Raw genomic sequence first — 17,303 nt, forward strand, 5'->3', positions numbered from 1 at the left:
GGGTGATAACGTGCCACTCGACGGGATGAGGCTTTTGAATTATTTATGATCCAAAATGAGTTTTCATTTATTATCTCTTCGTCATAGTCCTTTTCCAGCTAACTCAATTGTCAGAGCAGCACCCCAAGCTAAGCACATCTTGCAATGTCTCTACGGCTGCATCTTGTTTGCATGCATGCAAAATAGTTTCGCTCTGCACCAATGCTGAAGTTGTAGTGTGAATCTGGAATCGGGGACTAAAATGACACTGGAGAATCCCAGGTTGGGCCTCGATTACAGAACTGTACAATAACTTCTTCACGTCGATACGATGTGAAACCGTTTTGCACCGATGCTACAGTTGTAGTGTAAATGTGCCAGGCTAAGAACACTTTCTGTTCTTCTCCCCAGTGCTGAAGAGACTACAATCATATTTGAGTGCAATATTTCTACTGTGTACAAAAGTCTGTTACCCGGTTACAAAACAATTGTAAGGGACATAGAGGTGGCGAGTGACCTCCAATTCTGACATTAATGCCTTAATAATGGTGCCATGGAGCTCTTGTCATACAAGACAATAGCACTCCTTCAAAGTTTTAAAAATTCAATCTATGTAGAAATTTTTCATGTATTCACAAGTTCCATATAAACGTTCTTGATGGAGAGCTTGAGGGCTATTTATATAATGGCGATGTTGAACATCTTTCTAACTTAACACAACTCTCACCAATATAAGTGAGTGAAACCGTGTTAGAGGACGTGGGTGTGCAGACATAAAGGCCGCCATTTCCCCTACCTCGGCGGGTCTGGTGCGGCCGGGGTCAATGGCGGGTCCCAACCCCGCTGCTGGCTCCAGCCCACTCTGCAGAATGATTTTACCCTGATTGGGCTTGTTAAGCCCACCCAGCGTGTTTGCTGGCCAATTGAAGGAAGCGGGTCTGATGACGTCACTTGATGACGCTTCATCAGCCGGCTTCCTTAAAGGGACCATGCACATATTTCTTTTGACAGTTGTGCTGTCAGTGTTGTACAGCATTTCGGTGCTGCAAACACTGACAAGCACTGCACAGAGGTGCACGGCTGCACCCAGGCTCTCCCATGACTCCCTCCATATGCTTATGGAGGGAGTCACAGCACGCAGGGAGGTTCTCTTCCCTTCCAATGGGCGGAAGAGACCTCCCCAGGAGACCAACGCAGCCTGGTTGCACATTGCACAGGAGGACACAAGCAGGGATGTCGTCAGGAGGACCAGGCTGCAGTTGCACAAACCTTTCAATGATCTCAGTAGATCATGAAACGTTACTGCAAAGCCACACTCAACCTCATCCTGCAGTGCCATTCATCACATCCCCATCACTCTGCCTTCCCTACTCTACTCCTGCACATCCTTACTCACACCAACTTACCTTGCACCTCCACCCATCCCTCTCTATCTACATTATCACTTCCCCATCTCACTAGCCACTCCTCACACTCACCCTCATCCTAATCCAATCATGCCAACTAACAACACACAAGGGTAGGCACGTGTGTGTTTTAGCCAATATTCATGTGAAGTTTCTGTTAATGTGCTGTCAAATATTGAAAACACTTTGCGTTCTTGGACAGATCTGTGTGCACCTTTGGAAGTGGTTTAGTGCGTTGCAGTGAATGGTGAGACATAACGGTATCCTCCACAATGGTGATGAGTGTGAAAGGAATGGCTTGGGCATTGTAGGAATGCTTTATGGGGTTGGTGTGGGGTGGTGCCAACCTGGCACATCTTGTGGAGGCCAGGGTGTACAGCGTCGTGAAGTAAATCTGGCCATGGTGAGGCCATCCTGGCATCCTGGGCAGCAATGTGGTCGGGTGCTGATGCCCTCTGTCCTGTGCAGCATCAGTTGATTGCGGAGAAGGTTGGTGTTGTTGGTGCTGCTGGTGTTGGGGCTGATCGTGGTGGAATTCTGAGGACCAAGGTAAGATAGTTTCAACGGCACCGATGCTGATGTAATAGATGGCAGGTGAACTTGAGATGGCAGAAGCAATCTGTCAGTGGTGAGAGAGGTTGTTCCAATGAGGTGACACTGGATAGAGTTTACTCCAAACAGTTGCAACCTGCATAAAGCTCAATCTGTCTTCCAAATGCAGTAAGCAACAGCTTTTGAGCTTGGAAAGTGAACAGCTGTGAGATGGGAGCTTTTATGGTGCATTTGCAGCTGTCAAGTAAAGAGATGATTTCATGGTAACACAGTTCCCGACCTCCTTACCTGATGTGATCCCCGAGCAGCATGGACCCCGTGGGCGATCTCATAAAATTTAAAGGTGAGCTCAAAATACTTTTTAAGTGGCTCTTAACAAGGTCATAATGACCTAAATTGCCTCCCCCGCCGCTGCGTGTTGGATCTGTTCAGCATCGACAGACCCGACATCTGGGAGAGTCTTGTGGCGGCGGGTTGACAGCAGGGTCCCGATCCGGTCAAAAAAAAAATTCCCACCTGACCCGCCACCAAACGTGCCTGCTGACCTCCCCCGAAAAATTCCCTCCAATATTAAATTCAAACATTCTGTCCTTGTTCCATATAACATTTTGAGATAGTGCGGGAAGGTGGAGTTGAGGTAGGAGATCAGCCATGATCTTATTGAATGGCGGAGCAGGCTCGAAGGGCTGAATGGCCTACTCCTGCTCGTATTTCTTATGTTCTTATGATTTTATACAATTACTAGTCAATCTCCTGTGATGTTGCACACGGAAAGTCAAGGCCAAGGCGATGTAGAGTTAGAATGTGTGGGGCAATTGGACCAAGGCCTGCAGACTTAATTCAGTCCCCATATTCTGTCCTGATTTTTATATAGTACACTTTGATATTATTTATAGTTAAATAGCAAAACTTATAGCAATTTGGGAAGCACATCTTTCACATTTGAACTTTGTTTAGCACATCTCTGGTTTGAAACGACCTTGTTCAATTATTTGAGCTTCATTCTTCTAGTTTAGAGTAACATTTCAATCCCTTGATATCCATTACCCTGTATAAGTGACTCTCATAAAACCATTCCAGGGCTAAACCCAAAAATGTATTTTCTCTAATTTTCTAAAACAAAAGCTCACCCAATAGAATTCATTTGTGCTGTGGCTAATATCACTGTGTACAATCGGCAGGCGTGAAATTGGGTAGGTACCGCATGGTCACATTGACCTCCAGGAACTCATTTTGATTCCCTTCAGGAGTCGCAGAGGAATTTATCAGATTTGTTTCCCTGACTTGGACCAGGATTTTTTTTTAATTTTTAATTTTGCTTTTGCCTCACCCAGGGGATTCCATGACAATGAGTGGGTGGGTTGACGGAGAAGTTCTGATGCTTAGTTGCTTCATGACAATGTCTGGGACAGGCTTGATGGACCCGCCGGTGTCTTTCCATCTGTCTTTTTGTATGTTCGTATATGAATGAGTTTATTGACTAATATTTTATGGAAGGAAATCAACAGATTAAAAAATATTGCGTCAAACTCAGTAAATTCTTGGCAGACTGAATAAACTGTCAAGATATAAGCCCACAAAGAATTTAGAACCAAAATAATTTGTAATGATATGTTATTTGGCACAAAGACTCTATTGTCACCGTTTACGGTGTCGGGAGAGCGAGTTTCTTGACACGCATTCAGTATTAGCATTCGTTCTGACACTTTTAAAATGTAATACATGGGGGCAAACGAATGATACATAATTGTTAATTTCCATGTATGTTCCACTTGCATCGAGAGCCAAACTGCCAACTGTGAGGGTAGCTTCAGCAAGTGGTTTGTCATCATTCAGAAATTGGCCTTTTCATCTTCCTCCAGGAAGCCACCATGCATGCGGTTAGTGTAGAAATTTGCAAGATTTTGCATGCCACCAAAGTCACCTGCCCCAATGATGGACATACGACCTCGCTACAACAACTTGCACTTATACAGCAGCTTGAACATACAAAAATGTCCCCAAGCCACTTTCACAGAAGTGTAATCAAAAATAATAATGGCCGAACCAAAGGAGGAGATATTGGGAGGGGTAACCAGAAGCTTGGTCAAAGAGATGGGTTTTAAGGAGGGTCTTAATAGAGGATAGGCAGGTAGAGAATTTAGGGAGAGAATTCTAGAGCTTAGGGTCTAGATGGCTGAAGGCATGACCGCCAAAAGTGGGGTGAAGGGAAGGAGGATTCACAAGAGGCCAGAGTCGGAGGGGGGTGGGGTGGTGTAGGGCTGGAGGAGGTTACAGAGATTTGGAGAGGTGAGCCCATGAAAAGATTTAAACTTGATGATGAGAATTTTAACTATGAGGCATTCAGGGATCAGGAGCCAAGGAGTGGAGTGATGCGGGATAGGATATGAGCAGTAGAGTTTTGGATGAGCTGGCATTTACAGAGCGTGAAGGATGGGAGGTTGGCCAGGAGTGCATTGAAATAGTTAAGTCTGGAGGTGACAAACACATGGATGAGGTTTTTCAGCAGCAGATGGAGTGACATAGGGGCAGAGGCGGGCGATATTAGAGGTGGAGGTAGGCGGTCTTTGTGGTGGAGAGGATTACGGGGTTGGAAGCTCAGCTCGGGGTCAAATAGGACACAAATTACAACCAGGTAGGATCAGCCTGAGATGGTGGCCTGAAGGGGGATGGAATCGGAGAACATAAGAACACAAATAGGAGTGGGAGTCGGCCGTTCGGCCCTTCGAGCCTGCTCCGCCATTCAACACGATCATGGCTGATCTTCAGCCTCAAATCCACCTTCCCGCACTAGCTACATATCCCTCGATTCTCTTAATATCCAAAAATTCATCGATCTCTGACTTGAATATACTGAACGACTGAGCATCCACAGCCCTCTGGGGTAGAGAATTCCAAAGATTCACTGCCCTCCGAGTGAAGAAATTTCTCCTCATCTCAGTCCTAAATGGCTGACCACTTATCATGAGACTCTGACCCCTAGTTCTAGAATTCGGAGAGAATGGCGCAGAGTTTCTGGTGGGGGCCGAAGACATTGGCTATGGTCTTCCCAATATTTAGTTGGAGGAAGTTGACGCCCATTCAAGCCAGGATCTCCAAATCAAGGAGTCTGACCAACACATAGACTGTAGAGGGGCCAAGAGAGGTTGTGGAGAGGTAGAGCTGGGTGTCGTCGGGGTACATCTGCACTGCTGCAAATAATACTCACCATTATTGAAGGAGTGGTGCATTGTCAGAGGTGCCACCTCTCAGATGAGATGTTAAAAGGCACCATTTGTCTGTTCTAGTTGTTCAGGTGAATGCTAAAGATCCCACGATATTATTCATCTCCACTCTATTTGTAGGAGCTAACTGTACACAAACTGGTTGTCACATTTACCTACATAATGATTATTACACTCCAAAAAAAATTCATTGCAAGCGATGTAATAAAGGGTTATATAGCTGCAAGTCTCTTTTGAAGAAGGTGATTTAAATGTTGATGATTTCAGTGCCAGTCTATATGCAACGTTAATGTTAAAGCAGTTTCCACTTTGCAGTCAAGGTCAAGGTGGAGCAGGCAGTCTCTATGCCTGGATCTGATATCACATGGATGTAACACAATGCAGTGTCAAACCAGACTTATTTAAATGTTTAAAGAGTTCAGATGCTGCTTCCCACACTCTAAACTTTTAGACAGAAAGAAAGAGAGAAGAGAGAGACAGAGAGAAAGAGTGACAGAGACAGACAGACAAAGACAGAAAGAGACAGAGAGAGAAAGACAGACAGACACAGAGAGAGCAAGAGACAGACACAGAGAGAGACACAGAGAGAGAGAGACAGACAGAGAGAGAGACAAAAAGAGAGACAAAAAAGAGAGGGCACGCAGACAGAGACAGAGACAGAGACAGGCACGCAGACAGATGGGTGGGGCACGCAGACAGAGAGAGACAAAGATACAGGGGCATGCAGACAGAGAGAGACAATGATACAGGGACACGCAGACAGGGAGACAGAGAGACGGGCACGCAGAAAGAGAGACAGAGGCACGCAGACAGAGAGATAGAGAGACGGGGCATGCAGACGGAGAGGCAGGGGCACGCAGACGGAGAGACAGGGACTCGCAGACGGAGAGACGGGCACGCAGACGGAGATAGACAGAAAGAGAGACAGACACAGATATAGACAGAAAGAGCGAGAGAGGACACAAGCCCAATTTTAACCTAACCCTGACTTCAATGGACAGGGTGTAAACCGAGCGTCCGACCCGAACCCGCTCTGTTCTCACCGGGTAGGTGCGCGTTGGTGGGGCAAGACAGGGTAAGTGGAAGGGAGAGAGTAGAGATCTGCACATGCCTGTAAGCACAAAGAATTCCAGCTGGATCGAGGCAGTATAATTGAGGTATTTTGATGTTAGGATAACACATTTTGTAATTTACTGTGCGGCACCTAGCTGGAGAAGAAATGATCTTGCCAATGGCCAGACTCTGCCATTTACCCCTGACTCCCAGTTTTTAAAAAGAATCTTGCAAAAAAAAAAGTTTTCTTTTAGACAAATCATTGATTGGAGGAAATTATACTGAGATGAGCAATACTCTAACGGCCAGTATTTTTCTGATTCAGCCCTCTGAGTGTGTGCACAGCAGGAAAGATTTTTAAAAATCGATTTCCATTTCTGACTTGACGTTAGCCATTACACAGACAGAATAAAAACAATGGATGAGAAAAGAGTTTTCAATGAATTTCAAACCCATTCATTTTACAACAATCAGAAAGAAGTTCGTACATCCAGTTTAAAGATGTCACCGTTATAATGTCGTTAGTTTGTTTGAGAAGTAATTACTTTTGTGTAACTGTTTATCTATTAGCACAGAACATAAATTATTCCAAAAATGGCTTTAAATTAGGCCAAGTGGGGCGGAACTCAAACATATGTGAATTTCAGCACTGAGACATGACGGATACAACTTCGATTGTTCAGTTTCACCAAATCTGACTGCCCTGAAGTGAAGAAGATTGAAAATGGAACTATCTGAAGATAAACGCGGCAAGGATTTGGACTGTTTATCGGGCGGTTAGCAAATAAAAGCTCTCCCATCAAAATTCAGTTTGTTTCCTACAACCTAAAGAAGCTTGTTTGAAGCATTGGTTCGGCCTCAGCTGGAGAATTGTGTTCAATTCTGGGCACCGCACTTTAGGAAGGATGTCAAGGCCTTGGAGAGGGGTCAGAAGCGATTTACTAGAATGGTACCAGGGATGAGGGACTTCAGATATGTGCAGAGACTGGAGAAGCTGGGGCTGTTCTCCTTAGAGCAGAGAAGGTTAAAAGGAGAGTAAATAAGGAGAAAGGGTTTCCAATGGCCGAAGGGTTGGAAACCAGACGACACAGATATAAGGTAACTGGCAAAAGAACCAGAGGAAACATGATTTTATTTTACGCAGTGAGTTGTTGTGATCTGGAATGCGCTGCTTGAACGGGCGGTGGGAGCAGATTCAATAGTAACATTCAAAAAAGAATTGGATAAATACTGGAAGGGAAAAAAATTACAGGGCTATGTGGAAAGAGCGGGGAGTGGGATTAATCGGATAGCTCTACCAAAGAGCCGGCACAGGCACAATGGGCCGAATGGCCTCCTCCTGTGCTGCATTATTCTATGAAATGATTGTTGACTTCCAGTTGCTTCCTAATTTTGGCGAAAATACAACCATTTTAAACTAACTGTAAGGTCAAAATAAATGGAGGGACAAGGATAGGACTTAGTCTGTTGAGCTCATGCAATCTTTAAGTCCTCTTTCAAGAATGGCCCTAATAATTTTTGATCTCTATCCTATACCTAGCATCATTTAAATTATAAGAACCTAAGAACATAGGAAATAGGAGCAGGAGTAGGCCATTTGGCCCCTTGAGCCTGCTCCACCATTCAATGGCTGATCTTCTACCTCAATTCCACTTTCCCGCACTATCCTCATATCCTTTAATTCCCTTTGTTCCCAAAAAATTTATCGACCTCTGTCTTGAATATACTCAACGACTGAGCATCCACAGCCCTCTGGGGTAGAGAATTCCAAAGATTCACCACCCTCTGAGTGAAGAAATTTCTCCTTATCGCAGTCCTAAATGGCCGACCCCTTATTCTGTGACTGTGACCCCGTGTTCTAGATTCCCTAGCCAAAGGAAACATTTTCTCAGCATTAACCCTGTCAAGCCCCTTAAGAATTTTATATGTTTCAATTAGATCGCCTCTCATTCTTCTAAACTCTAAGGGCTACTCTACTCAATCTCTCCTCATAGGGCAATCCTCTCATCCCAGGAACCAGTCTAGTGAACCTTCGCTGCACTCGCTCTCAAGCAAGTATGTCTTTCCTTAGGTAAGGAGACCAGAACTGAACACAGTACTCCAGGTGTGGCCTAACCAATGCCCTGTATAATTGTAGTAAGACTGCTTCACTCTTGTACTTTAATCCCTTTGTAACAAAAGCTAACATACAATTTGCTTTCGTAATTGCTTGCTGTACCTGCATGTTAACTTTCTGCACAAGGACAACCAGGTCCCTCTGAGTGCAAACATTTCCCAGTCTCTCACCATAATTATGGCGTGTCTCTATAAGTGTTGTGGCAGAGATCAGTTAACACAGAAGTCACTAGGAGTCAATCCTGGGACCATTCTGCTCCATATGGCTCATCTACTTGATGGATTAACTCGTTAAACCATCAGAGGAGTTTCCAAAAGTGTCATCAACAGCAAAATTAAACTTCAGAACTAAAGCCATAGTTCTCCCATCTGCCCCAACCTTACATAGGATTACATAGGATATACGGCACAGAAACAGGCCATTCGGCCCAACCTGTCCATGCTGGCGTTTATGCTCCACTCAAGTCTCCTCCCGTCTTTCCTCATCTAACAACAACATTTGTATAGCTCCTTTAACATAGTAAAACGTCCTAAGGCGCTTTATAGGAGTGTTATAAGACAAAAAATTTGACACGAGCCACATAAGGAGAAATTAGGGCAGGTGACCAAAAGCTTGATCAAAGAGGTAGGTTTTAAGGAGCGTCTTAAAGGAGGAAAGAGAGGTGGAGAGGTTTAGGCAGGGAATTTTAGAGCTTAGGGCCTAAGCAACAGAAGGCATAGACGCCAATGGTTGAGTGATTATAATCAGGGATGTTCAAGAGGGCAGAATTAGAGGAGCACAGATATCTCGAGGGGTTGTGGGGCTGAAGGAGATCTAACTCTATCCGTATAACCCTCTATTCCCTTCTCCCTCATATGCTTATCTAGCCTCCCCTTAAATGCATCTATATTATTTGCCTCAACTACTCTCTGTGGTAGCAAGGTCCCATTTATAATGCTTTAACTAAGTCATCAATTCTTGCACTAACTACACAATATTACATGGTATTTACAGCACAGAAACAGGCCATTCGGCCCAACGGGTCCATGCCGGTGTTCATACTCCACACAAGCTTCCTCCCACCCTTCTCCATCAGCATATCCTATTCCTTTCTCCCTCATGTGTTTTATCTAGCTTCCCCTTAAATGCATCAATGCTAGTTGACTCAACCATTCCTTGTGGTAGCGAGTTCCACATTCTCACCACCCTCTGGGTAAAGAGCTTTCTGCTGAATTCCCTATTGGATTTATTGGGCCAGAAATTCGGGTCCCCACGGGCATGCGCTGGAAACCGGAACTTCCGTTCCCTTGAAGGAAGGTGTTCGGGGGTAGACCTGGAACTTCCTATTTTTTTTATACAGGTTTCTCCGTGCGGATAAGTCCCTAGCAGCTGTGCGTGAAAAAAGCAGTCACAAGGCCTGCTTTTAACAAGGTAAGAGGTTAATTAAGTAAAATTAATACATTTTTTCCACACAGGTTTATCATTTTAAAATACTTTAAAGAAAGGTAAGTTTATTTTTAGCCCCATTAAAAACTTTAATAAATTTTTTCAAAAATTTAAAATTTTGTTTAAAATAGTTAATTTATGTAATTTATATAGTTATTTTAAAAATGTGATTTAAAAAAAAAAATTATTTGCAGTTTTATTTAGGTTTTGGGGCCAATCTCTATTCATAGATTTGACAGGTCTTCCTAGATAAATCTATGAATGGAGATTCCCTGCTCCGATTGGCTCCCCATGGCCCACGTAATCCCAGGGGACGCTGCGAACTAACTGCGCCCCTGGGATGCACGAGCACTGCGCGCCGGCAGCTGGAGGAGGCCCAGGATTGGAATCCCAGGCGGGCCCACAGCACAACAGCAGGCGCACTATGTAAGTGCAGGTCGGGGGCTTGTGCCCGCGGGAAGCCTCCGACCCGAATTTCTGGCCCAAAATTAGTGATTTATGGCCCCTAGCTCTGGTCTCCCCTGCAAGTGGAAACATCTTTGCTACATCTACCCCGTCAAACCCCTTTCATAATCTTAAAAACCTCCATCACGTCACCGCTCAGTCTTGAGCCCCAGCCTGTTCAATCTTTCCTGATGGATGTAACCTCTCAGTTCTGCTATCATCTTAGTAAGTCTTTTTAGCACCTTCTCCAGTGCCTCTATGTCTGATCTATCTTGTGGTTTGATAATTTGGAGAAGGCTACCCCCGCCCTCAGATTTTAATCATGTTCCTTGGCTTCTATCTTAGCTTTCACACAAATTCATCTTTACAATTCCCTTCATATTTTTGAGTTATATTCCCTCTCTCCCACTTAATCTCCCCCCCACCCCTCCCCCAATATGAATAGGTAAAGGGAAAGTCGTGTTCAAAAGGCATCTGATAAGATGGCGTGTAAGAGACGCGTTATGAAAATGAATGCAGAGGGTGTTAAAGAAAATACAGTTAGTGATAGAGGACTGGTTAGGGACAGAAAGCAAAGAGTGGATGCTTTTCAAAGTTGGCAGAATGTGGGTAGTGAATTTGCCTTTTCTGTTTTCCAATTATATAAATGATTTGGGTATAGACACAAGTGGAATGACATTAAATTACTACTAAATTATTGGCCAAGGGAAACTGTGAGGAGGAATACAAGAAATTATAGAAGACATATGCCTGTTAGCAGAGTGAACAGTCCTATATTGATGGCGTTCAATGCAGACAAACGTGAAGTTGTAGGATGGAAAATTTGGTTTGGAAGACATATTTTAGATACTAGACCCATCTTTCATTTCTTTACTTGCCCCATCACTACCCCTTGTTGCCTTGCACCATCATCCCTTTTGTCATTCAATCACTCCTTCCCTCCGCTTCATCACAGACCTTCCCTTTTTGTTCTTTCCTTCCTCCCCCTCCCCCATCTTTCCCTGCCTCTGCACCTGCTTAAAACCTGCTGCATCTCTAACGTTTTCCAGTTCTGACGAAGGGTCAGCGACCTAAAACGTCAACTCTGTTTCTCTCTCCGCAGATGCTGCCTGGCCGGCTGAGTATTTCCAGCATTTTCTGTTTTCAATTTCCGATTTCCCTCATCCGCGGTATTTAAAAAAAAAAGATTCGTAGTATTTTTGAAGGCTTTAGGTTTATATACTATCCATTGTAAAACCCAGGCTCGGAATCGGCCAGCTACAACTTCTTGCTGTACCTTCTCTTCTCTCTTACTCGTTCAACCCTGACGATGTCCTGCATTAGTACGATAGCAAAATACTGCAGATGCTGGAAATCCAAAATAACAACAGAAATTGCTGGAAAAACTCAGCAGGTCAGGCAACGTCCGTGGAGAGAAATTTGAGTTGACGTTTCGGGTCGAAACCCTTCTTCAAAACTGGAAAGAAAATAAAATAGATCGAAGGCAGGGCTGCGATCGAACAAAAAAAGTAAAAGAGACAATAAAAGGTATTCGAAACCAGACGAGATGGTAATAGGCCAGTGGAGACAAAAGACAGCTGAGATTAGGTGTGAAGTGTACTGGCAGGATAGGAGACAGCTGCCAGGTGGGAGAGAGAAACAAAAGGAAAGGGGGGGGTGGGGGTGGAAAGGGAGACCCAAAACAAAGGGGTGGAAAAAATTATAAGTAAAAAAGTAATAGGGGCCGAGGTTATGATCTGAAATTGTTGAACTCGATATTTAGTCCGGAAGGCTGCAAAGTGCCTAATCGGAAGATGAGGTGCTGTTCCTCGAGTTTACGTTGAGCTTCTGTGGAACAATACAAGAGGCCAAGGACGGTGAGGTCCGAGTGGGAATGAAGCGGTGAATTAAAATGATAGGCGACCGGAAGCTCGGGGTCACCCTTACGGACTGAACGGAGGTGTTCCGCAAAGCGGTCGCCCAATCTGCGTTTGGTCTCCCCAATGTAGAGGAGACCGCATCGTGAGCAGCGAATACAGTATACTAGATTGCAAGAAGTACAAGTAAATCGCTGTTTCACCTGGAAGGGGTGTTTGGGGCCCTGGACAGTGGGAAGGGGGGAGGTATAGGGGCAGGTGTTACATCTCCTGCGCTTGCACGGGAAGGTGCCAGGCGAAGGGGAAGGGCTGTTTGGGGTGTCTCGGAGGGAGCGGTCCCTACGGAATGCTGAAAGGGGAGGGGAGGGGAAGATGCGTTTGGTGGTGGGATCACTTTGGAGGTAGCGGAAATGGCGGAGGATGATCTATTGAATGTGGAGGCTGGTGGGGTGAAAGGTGAGGACAAGGGGAACCCTATCGTTGTTCCGGGAGGGAGGGGCAGGGGTGAGGGCAGAAGTGCGGGAGATAGAACGGACACGGTCGAGGGCCGTGTCAACCACGGTAGAGGGGAACCTTCGGTTGTGGAAAAAGGAAGACATGTCGGAAACACTGGTGTGGAAGGTGGCAACGTCGGAGCAGATACGGCGGAGACGGAGAAACTGGGAGAATGGAATAGAGTCCTTACAGGAGGCGGGGTGGGAGGAAGTCAAATTTCTCTCCACGGATGTTGCCTGACCTGCTGAGTTTTTCCAGCAATTTCTGTTGTTATTTCGGATATCCTGCATTATATGGGCCTTGACCTTTCACCTGGGCTTCTCAATTTAGAAAATAGCGTGCTGAGATTTTAGGGCTACCTCACGTAGAATTTTTTAATCACTCACCCATACTTGCAATGATGCTGTGGACGGGTAGTCTGGAAGCTCCACTGAAGATACCCCCTGAGTTTAGGCCTTTCTTCTTCTGCTTCTCCTCCTCTTTGAATATGAACGACGAGTTTTCTTCCTTAGTGATGTTAATGTAGAAGCAGGTGTCCGAGCTGATCATGATGTGCCGGGGTCCAGGATTGAGCAAAATGCTTTTGTTATCCTCCCTCTTTGCACCTATCAGGCAGACACCATACCTGGAGAACATGAGAAAAACCACGGGAAACACTCAGCCACTTTGGATTGTATTGGGTTAGGCCCTTCGGCCCATTCGCATATTCTCTCAGATTCTGACTGACCAGAATTTTCTATCTGGTTCAGATTTCCAGTGTTAATGATCTCTTTTGAACCCTTTTTATAATTGCAGCTTAATAGCGGTGAGGCATTGGGTTCATACAAATATAAAATGAAACACGCACATCCTCACAAAACAATGGCATGACATCGGTGCTGAATCTTAAAGATGAGGGTGTTTGCCATCAATATAAACTGTGGCTTAACCGACGTCTACATAAGAACACAATAGGAGCAGGAGTCGGCCGTACGGCTCCTTGAGCCTGTTCTTCCATTCAATAAGATCATGGCGGATCTTCGACCTCAACTCCACTTTCCCGCCCGATCTCCATATCCCTTGATTCCTCTAGAGTCCAAAAATGTATCGATCTCAGCCCTTAATATACTCAACGGCTGAGCATCCACAGCCCTCTGGGGTACAGAATTCCAAAGATTCACAACCCTCTGAGTAAAGAAATTTCTCCTCATCTCAGTCTGTGACCCCCTAGTTAAAATTATAGAATAGTACAGCACAGGAGAAGGCCATTCGGCCCATCAAGCCCGTGCTGGCTCTCTGCAAGAGCACTTCAGCTATTCCATTTCCCCCACCCTTTCCCCGTAGCCCCGCACATTTTTTTCCTTCAGGTACTTATCCAATTCCCTTTTGAAAGCCACAATTGAATCTGCCTCTACCACCCAGGTTAGGCAGTGCATTCCATTTCCTAACCACTTGCTGCGTAAAAAGGTTTTTACTCATGTTGCCTTTGGTTCTTCTGCCAATCACCTTAAATCTGTGTCCTCTGGTTTTTGACCCTTCCGCTACTGGGAACAGTTTCTCACTATCTACTCTGTCTTGACCCCTCAGGATTTTGAACACCTCTATCAAATCGCCTCTCAACCTTCTCTGCTCTAAGGAGAACAACCCCAGCTTCTCCAGTCTATCCATGTAACTGAAGTCCCTCATCCCTGGAACCATTCTTGTAAATCTTTTCTGCACCCTCTCTAAGGCCTTCACATCCTTCCCAACGAGCGGTGCCCAGAATTGGACACAATACTCCAGTTGAGGTTGGACCAGTGTTTTATAAAGGTTCATCATAACTTCCTTGCTTTTGTACTCTATTCCTCTGTTTATGAAGCCCAGGATCCCGTAAGCTTTTATAACCACTTTCTCAGTCTGCCCCGCCACCTTCAATGATTTGTGCACATATACCCCCAGGTCTCTCTGTTCCTGCACCCCCTTTAGAATTGTGCCCTTTAGTTTATATTGCCTCTCCTCGTCCTTCCTACCAAAATGTATCACTTTGCACTTTTATGTGTTAAATTTCATCTGCCATGTGTCCACCCATTCCACCAGCCTGTCTATGCCCTCTTGAAGTCTATCACTATCCTGTTCACTGTACTTCCAAGTTTTGTGTCATCTGCAAATTTTGAAACTGTGCCCTGTACACCCACATCCAAGTCAATAATATATATCAAGAAAAGCAGTGGTCCTAGAACCAACCCCTGGGGAACACCACTGTATACCTTCCTCCAGTCCGAAAAACAACTTTTCACCACTCCTCTTTGTTTCCTGTCACTTAGCCAATTTCGTATCCATGCTGCCACTGTCCCTTTTATTCCATCAGCTTCAACTTTGCTGACAAGCCTATTATGTGGCACTTTATCAAACACCTTTTGGAAGTCCATGTACATCACATCAACCGCATTGCCCTCAACAACCCTCTCTGTTACCTCATCAAAAAACTCAATCAAGTTAGTTAAACACGATTTGCCTTTAATAAATCCATGCTGGCTTTCCTTAATTAATCTACACTTGTCCAAGTGACTGTTAATTTTGTCTCGGTTTATAGTTTCTAAAAGTTTCCCCACTGCTGAGGTTAAACTGACTGACCTGTAGTTGCTGGGTTTACCTTACATCCTTTTTTGAACAAGGGTGTAACATTTGCAATGCTCCAGTCCTCTGGCACCACCCCCGTATCTAAGGAGGATTGGAAGATTATGACCAGAACCTCTGCAATTTCCACCTTTACTTCCCTCAGCATCCTACGATGCATTCTATCCGATCCTGGTGACTTATCTACTTTAATTACAGCCAGCCTTTCGAGTACCTCCTCTTTATCAATTTTTATCCCATCCAGTATCTCAACTACCTCCTCTTTCACAATGACTTTGGCAAGGACTTCTTCCTTGGTAAAGACAGATGCAAAGTACTCATTTAGTACCTCAGCCATGCCCTCTGCCTCCATGTGTATGTCTCCTTTTTGGTCCCTAATCAGCCTCACCCCTCCCGTTACTACCTGTTTACTATTTATACGCCTATAGAAGACTTTTGGATTCCCTTTTAGGTTAGCTGCCAATCTATTCTGATACTCTCTCTTAGCCCCTTATTTCCTTTTTCACTTCCCCTCTGAACTTTCTATATTCAGCCTGAACTTGTATTCTCAACCTGACATCTGTCCTATACCCCCTTTTTCTGCTTCATCTTACTCTCTATCTCTTTTGTCATCCAGGGAGGTCTGACTTTGGTTGCCCTACCTATCCCTCTCATGGGAATGCACCTGAACCATCTCCTCTTTAAAGGCAGCCCAATGTTCGATTACAGTTTTGCCCGCCAATCTTTGATTCCAATTTACCTGGGCCAGATCCATTCTCAACCCACTGAAATTGGCCTTTCGCCAATTAAGTATTTTCAGTCTAGATTGCTCCCTCTCCTTTTCCATAGCTAACCTAAACTTTATGATACTATAATCACTGTTCCCTAAATGCTCCCCTACTGACACTTGCTCCACTTGACCCACCTCATTCCCCAGAACCAGATCCAGCAATGCTTCTTTCGTTGGGCTGGACATGTACTGATCAAGAAAGTTCTCTTGAGCACACTTCAGAAAGTCTTCCCCCTCTCTGCCCTTTACACTATTACTATCTCAGTCCTAGACTCTCCAGCCAGGGGAAAGAGCCTCTCAGCATCTACCCTGTCAAGCCCTCTCAGAACCAAACATATCTTCCCCTCATCTCCCCTTTCAGCATTCTGAAGGGACCACTCCCTCCGCGACACCCTGGTCCACTCCTCAATCACCCCCAACAGCCCTTCTCCTTCACCTGGCACCTTCCCGTGCAAGCGCAGGAGATGCAACACATGCCCTTTTACCTCCTCCCTTCCCGCTGTCCAGGGCCCCAAACACCCCTTCCAGGTGAAACAGCGATTTACTTGTACTTCTTGCAATTTAATATACTGTATTCACTGCTCACGATGCGGTCTCCTCTACATTGGGGAGACCAAACGCAGATTGGGCGACCGCTTTGCGGAACACCTTCGTTCAGTCCGTAAGGGAGACCCTGAGCTTCCGGTCGCCTGTCACTTTAATTCACCGCTTCACTCCCACTCTGATCTCTCTGTCCTTGGGCTATTGCATTGTTCCAATGAAGCTCAACGTAAGCTCGAGGAACAGCACCTCATCTTTCGATTGGGCACTTTGCAACCTGCCGGACTCAACATCGAGTTCAACAATTTCAGATAATTATCCATGCCCCCATTTTTCATGCAGTATGATTTTTGCCATTCCCATTTGCAACATTTTATCTTTCCTGCCTCTTACAAAAGTACAGGATGTTCTTTCTATTCCTTCCTCCCCTCCTACCGCCCCCCCTGTCTCTGCACCTGCTTAATATCTATTACATCTCCAGCTTTTTCCAGTTCTGATGAAGGGTCCCAGACCTGAAACGTTAACTCTGTTTCTCTCTCCACGCATGCTGCCTGGCCTGCTCAGTATTTCCAGCATTTTCTGTTGTTATTTCAGATTTCCAGCATCCGCAGTATTTTGCTATTGTATCCTCTCAGAATCTTATTTGCTTCAATGAAATCACCTCTCATTCTTCTAAACTCCAGAGTATAGGCCCATTCTACTCAACCTCTCCTGATAGGACAACCCTCATATCCCAGGGATCAATCGCAACACAGTCAGGGTTGACTTTTCAAGTGAATTCGGTAGTTGGTATCCAATTTGACTAAGCTTTGCATCTTGTGTATCCCAGGTTTTATGGCTAGAATCTAC

The 17,303-nt window shown here is 45.0% G+C and overlaps 1 protein-coding gene across 4 annotated transcripts in view; it reads right to left on the reverse strand.

The window, feature by feature from the left end:
• Positions 1 to 17,303, reverse strand: part of kcnt1b (potassium sodium-activated channel subfamily T member 1b) — a 517,853-nt gene that overhangs the window by 91,374 nt on the left and 409,176 nt on the right. For all 4 annotated transcript variants that reach the window (XM_085965398.1, XM_085965396.1, XM_085965395.1 and 1 more), the window contains one exon: positions 12,937 to 13,175. In XM_085965398.1, the coding sequence (XP_085821524.1) occupies positions 12,937 to 13,175 (239 nt within the window). The remainder of the gene's footprint in view (positions 1 to 12,936; positions 13,176 to 17,303) is intronic.

This window comes from Somniosus microcephalus, chromosome 23 (assembly GCF_052327205.1).
Source record: "Somniosus microcephalus isolate GS21.2 chromosome 23, FLI_Smic_1.0, whole genome shotgun sequence".
Classification (NCBI taxonomy): domain Eukaryota; kingdom Metazoa; phylum Chordata; class Chondrichthyes; order Squaliformes; family Somniosidae; genus Somniosus; species Somniosus microcephalus.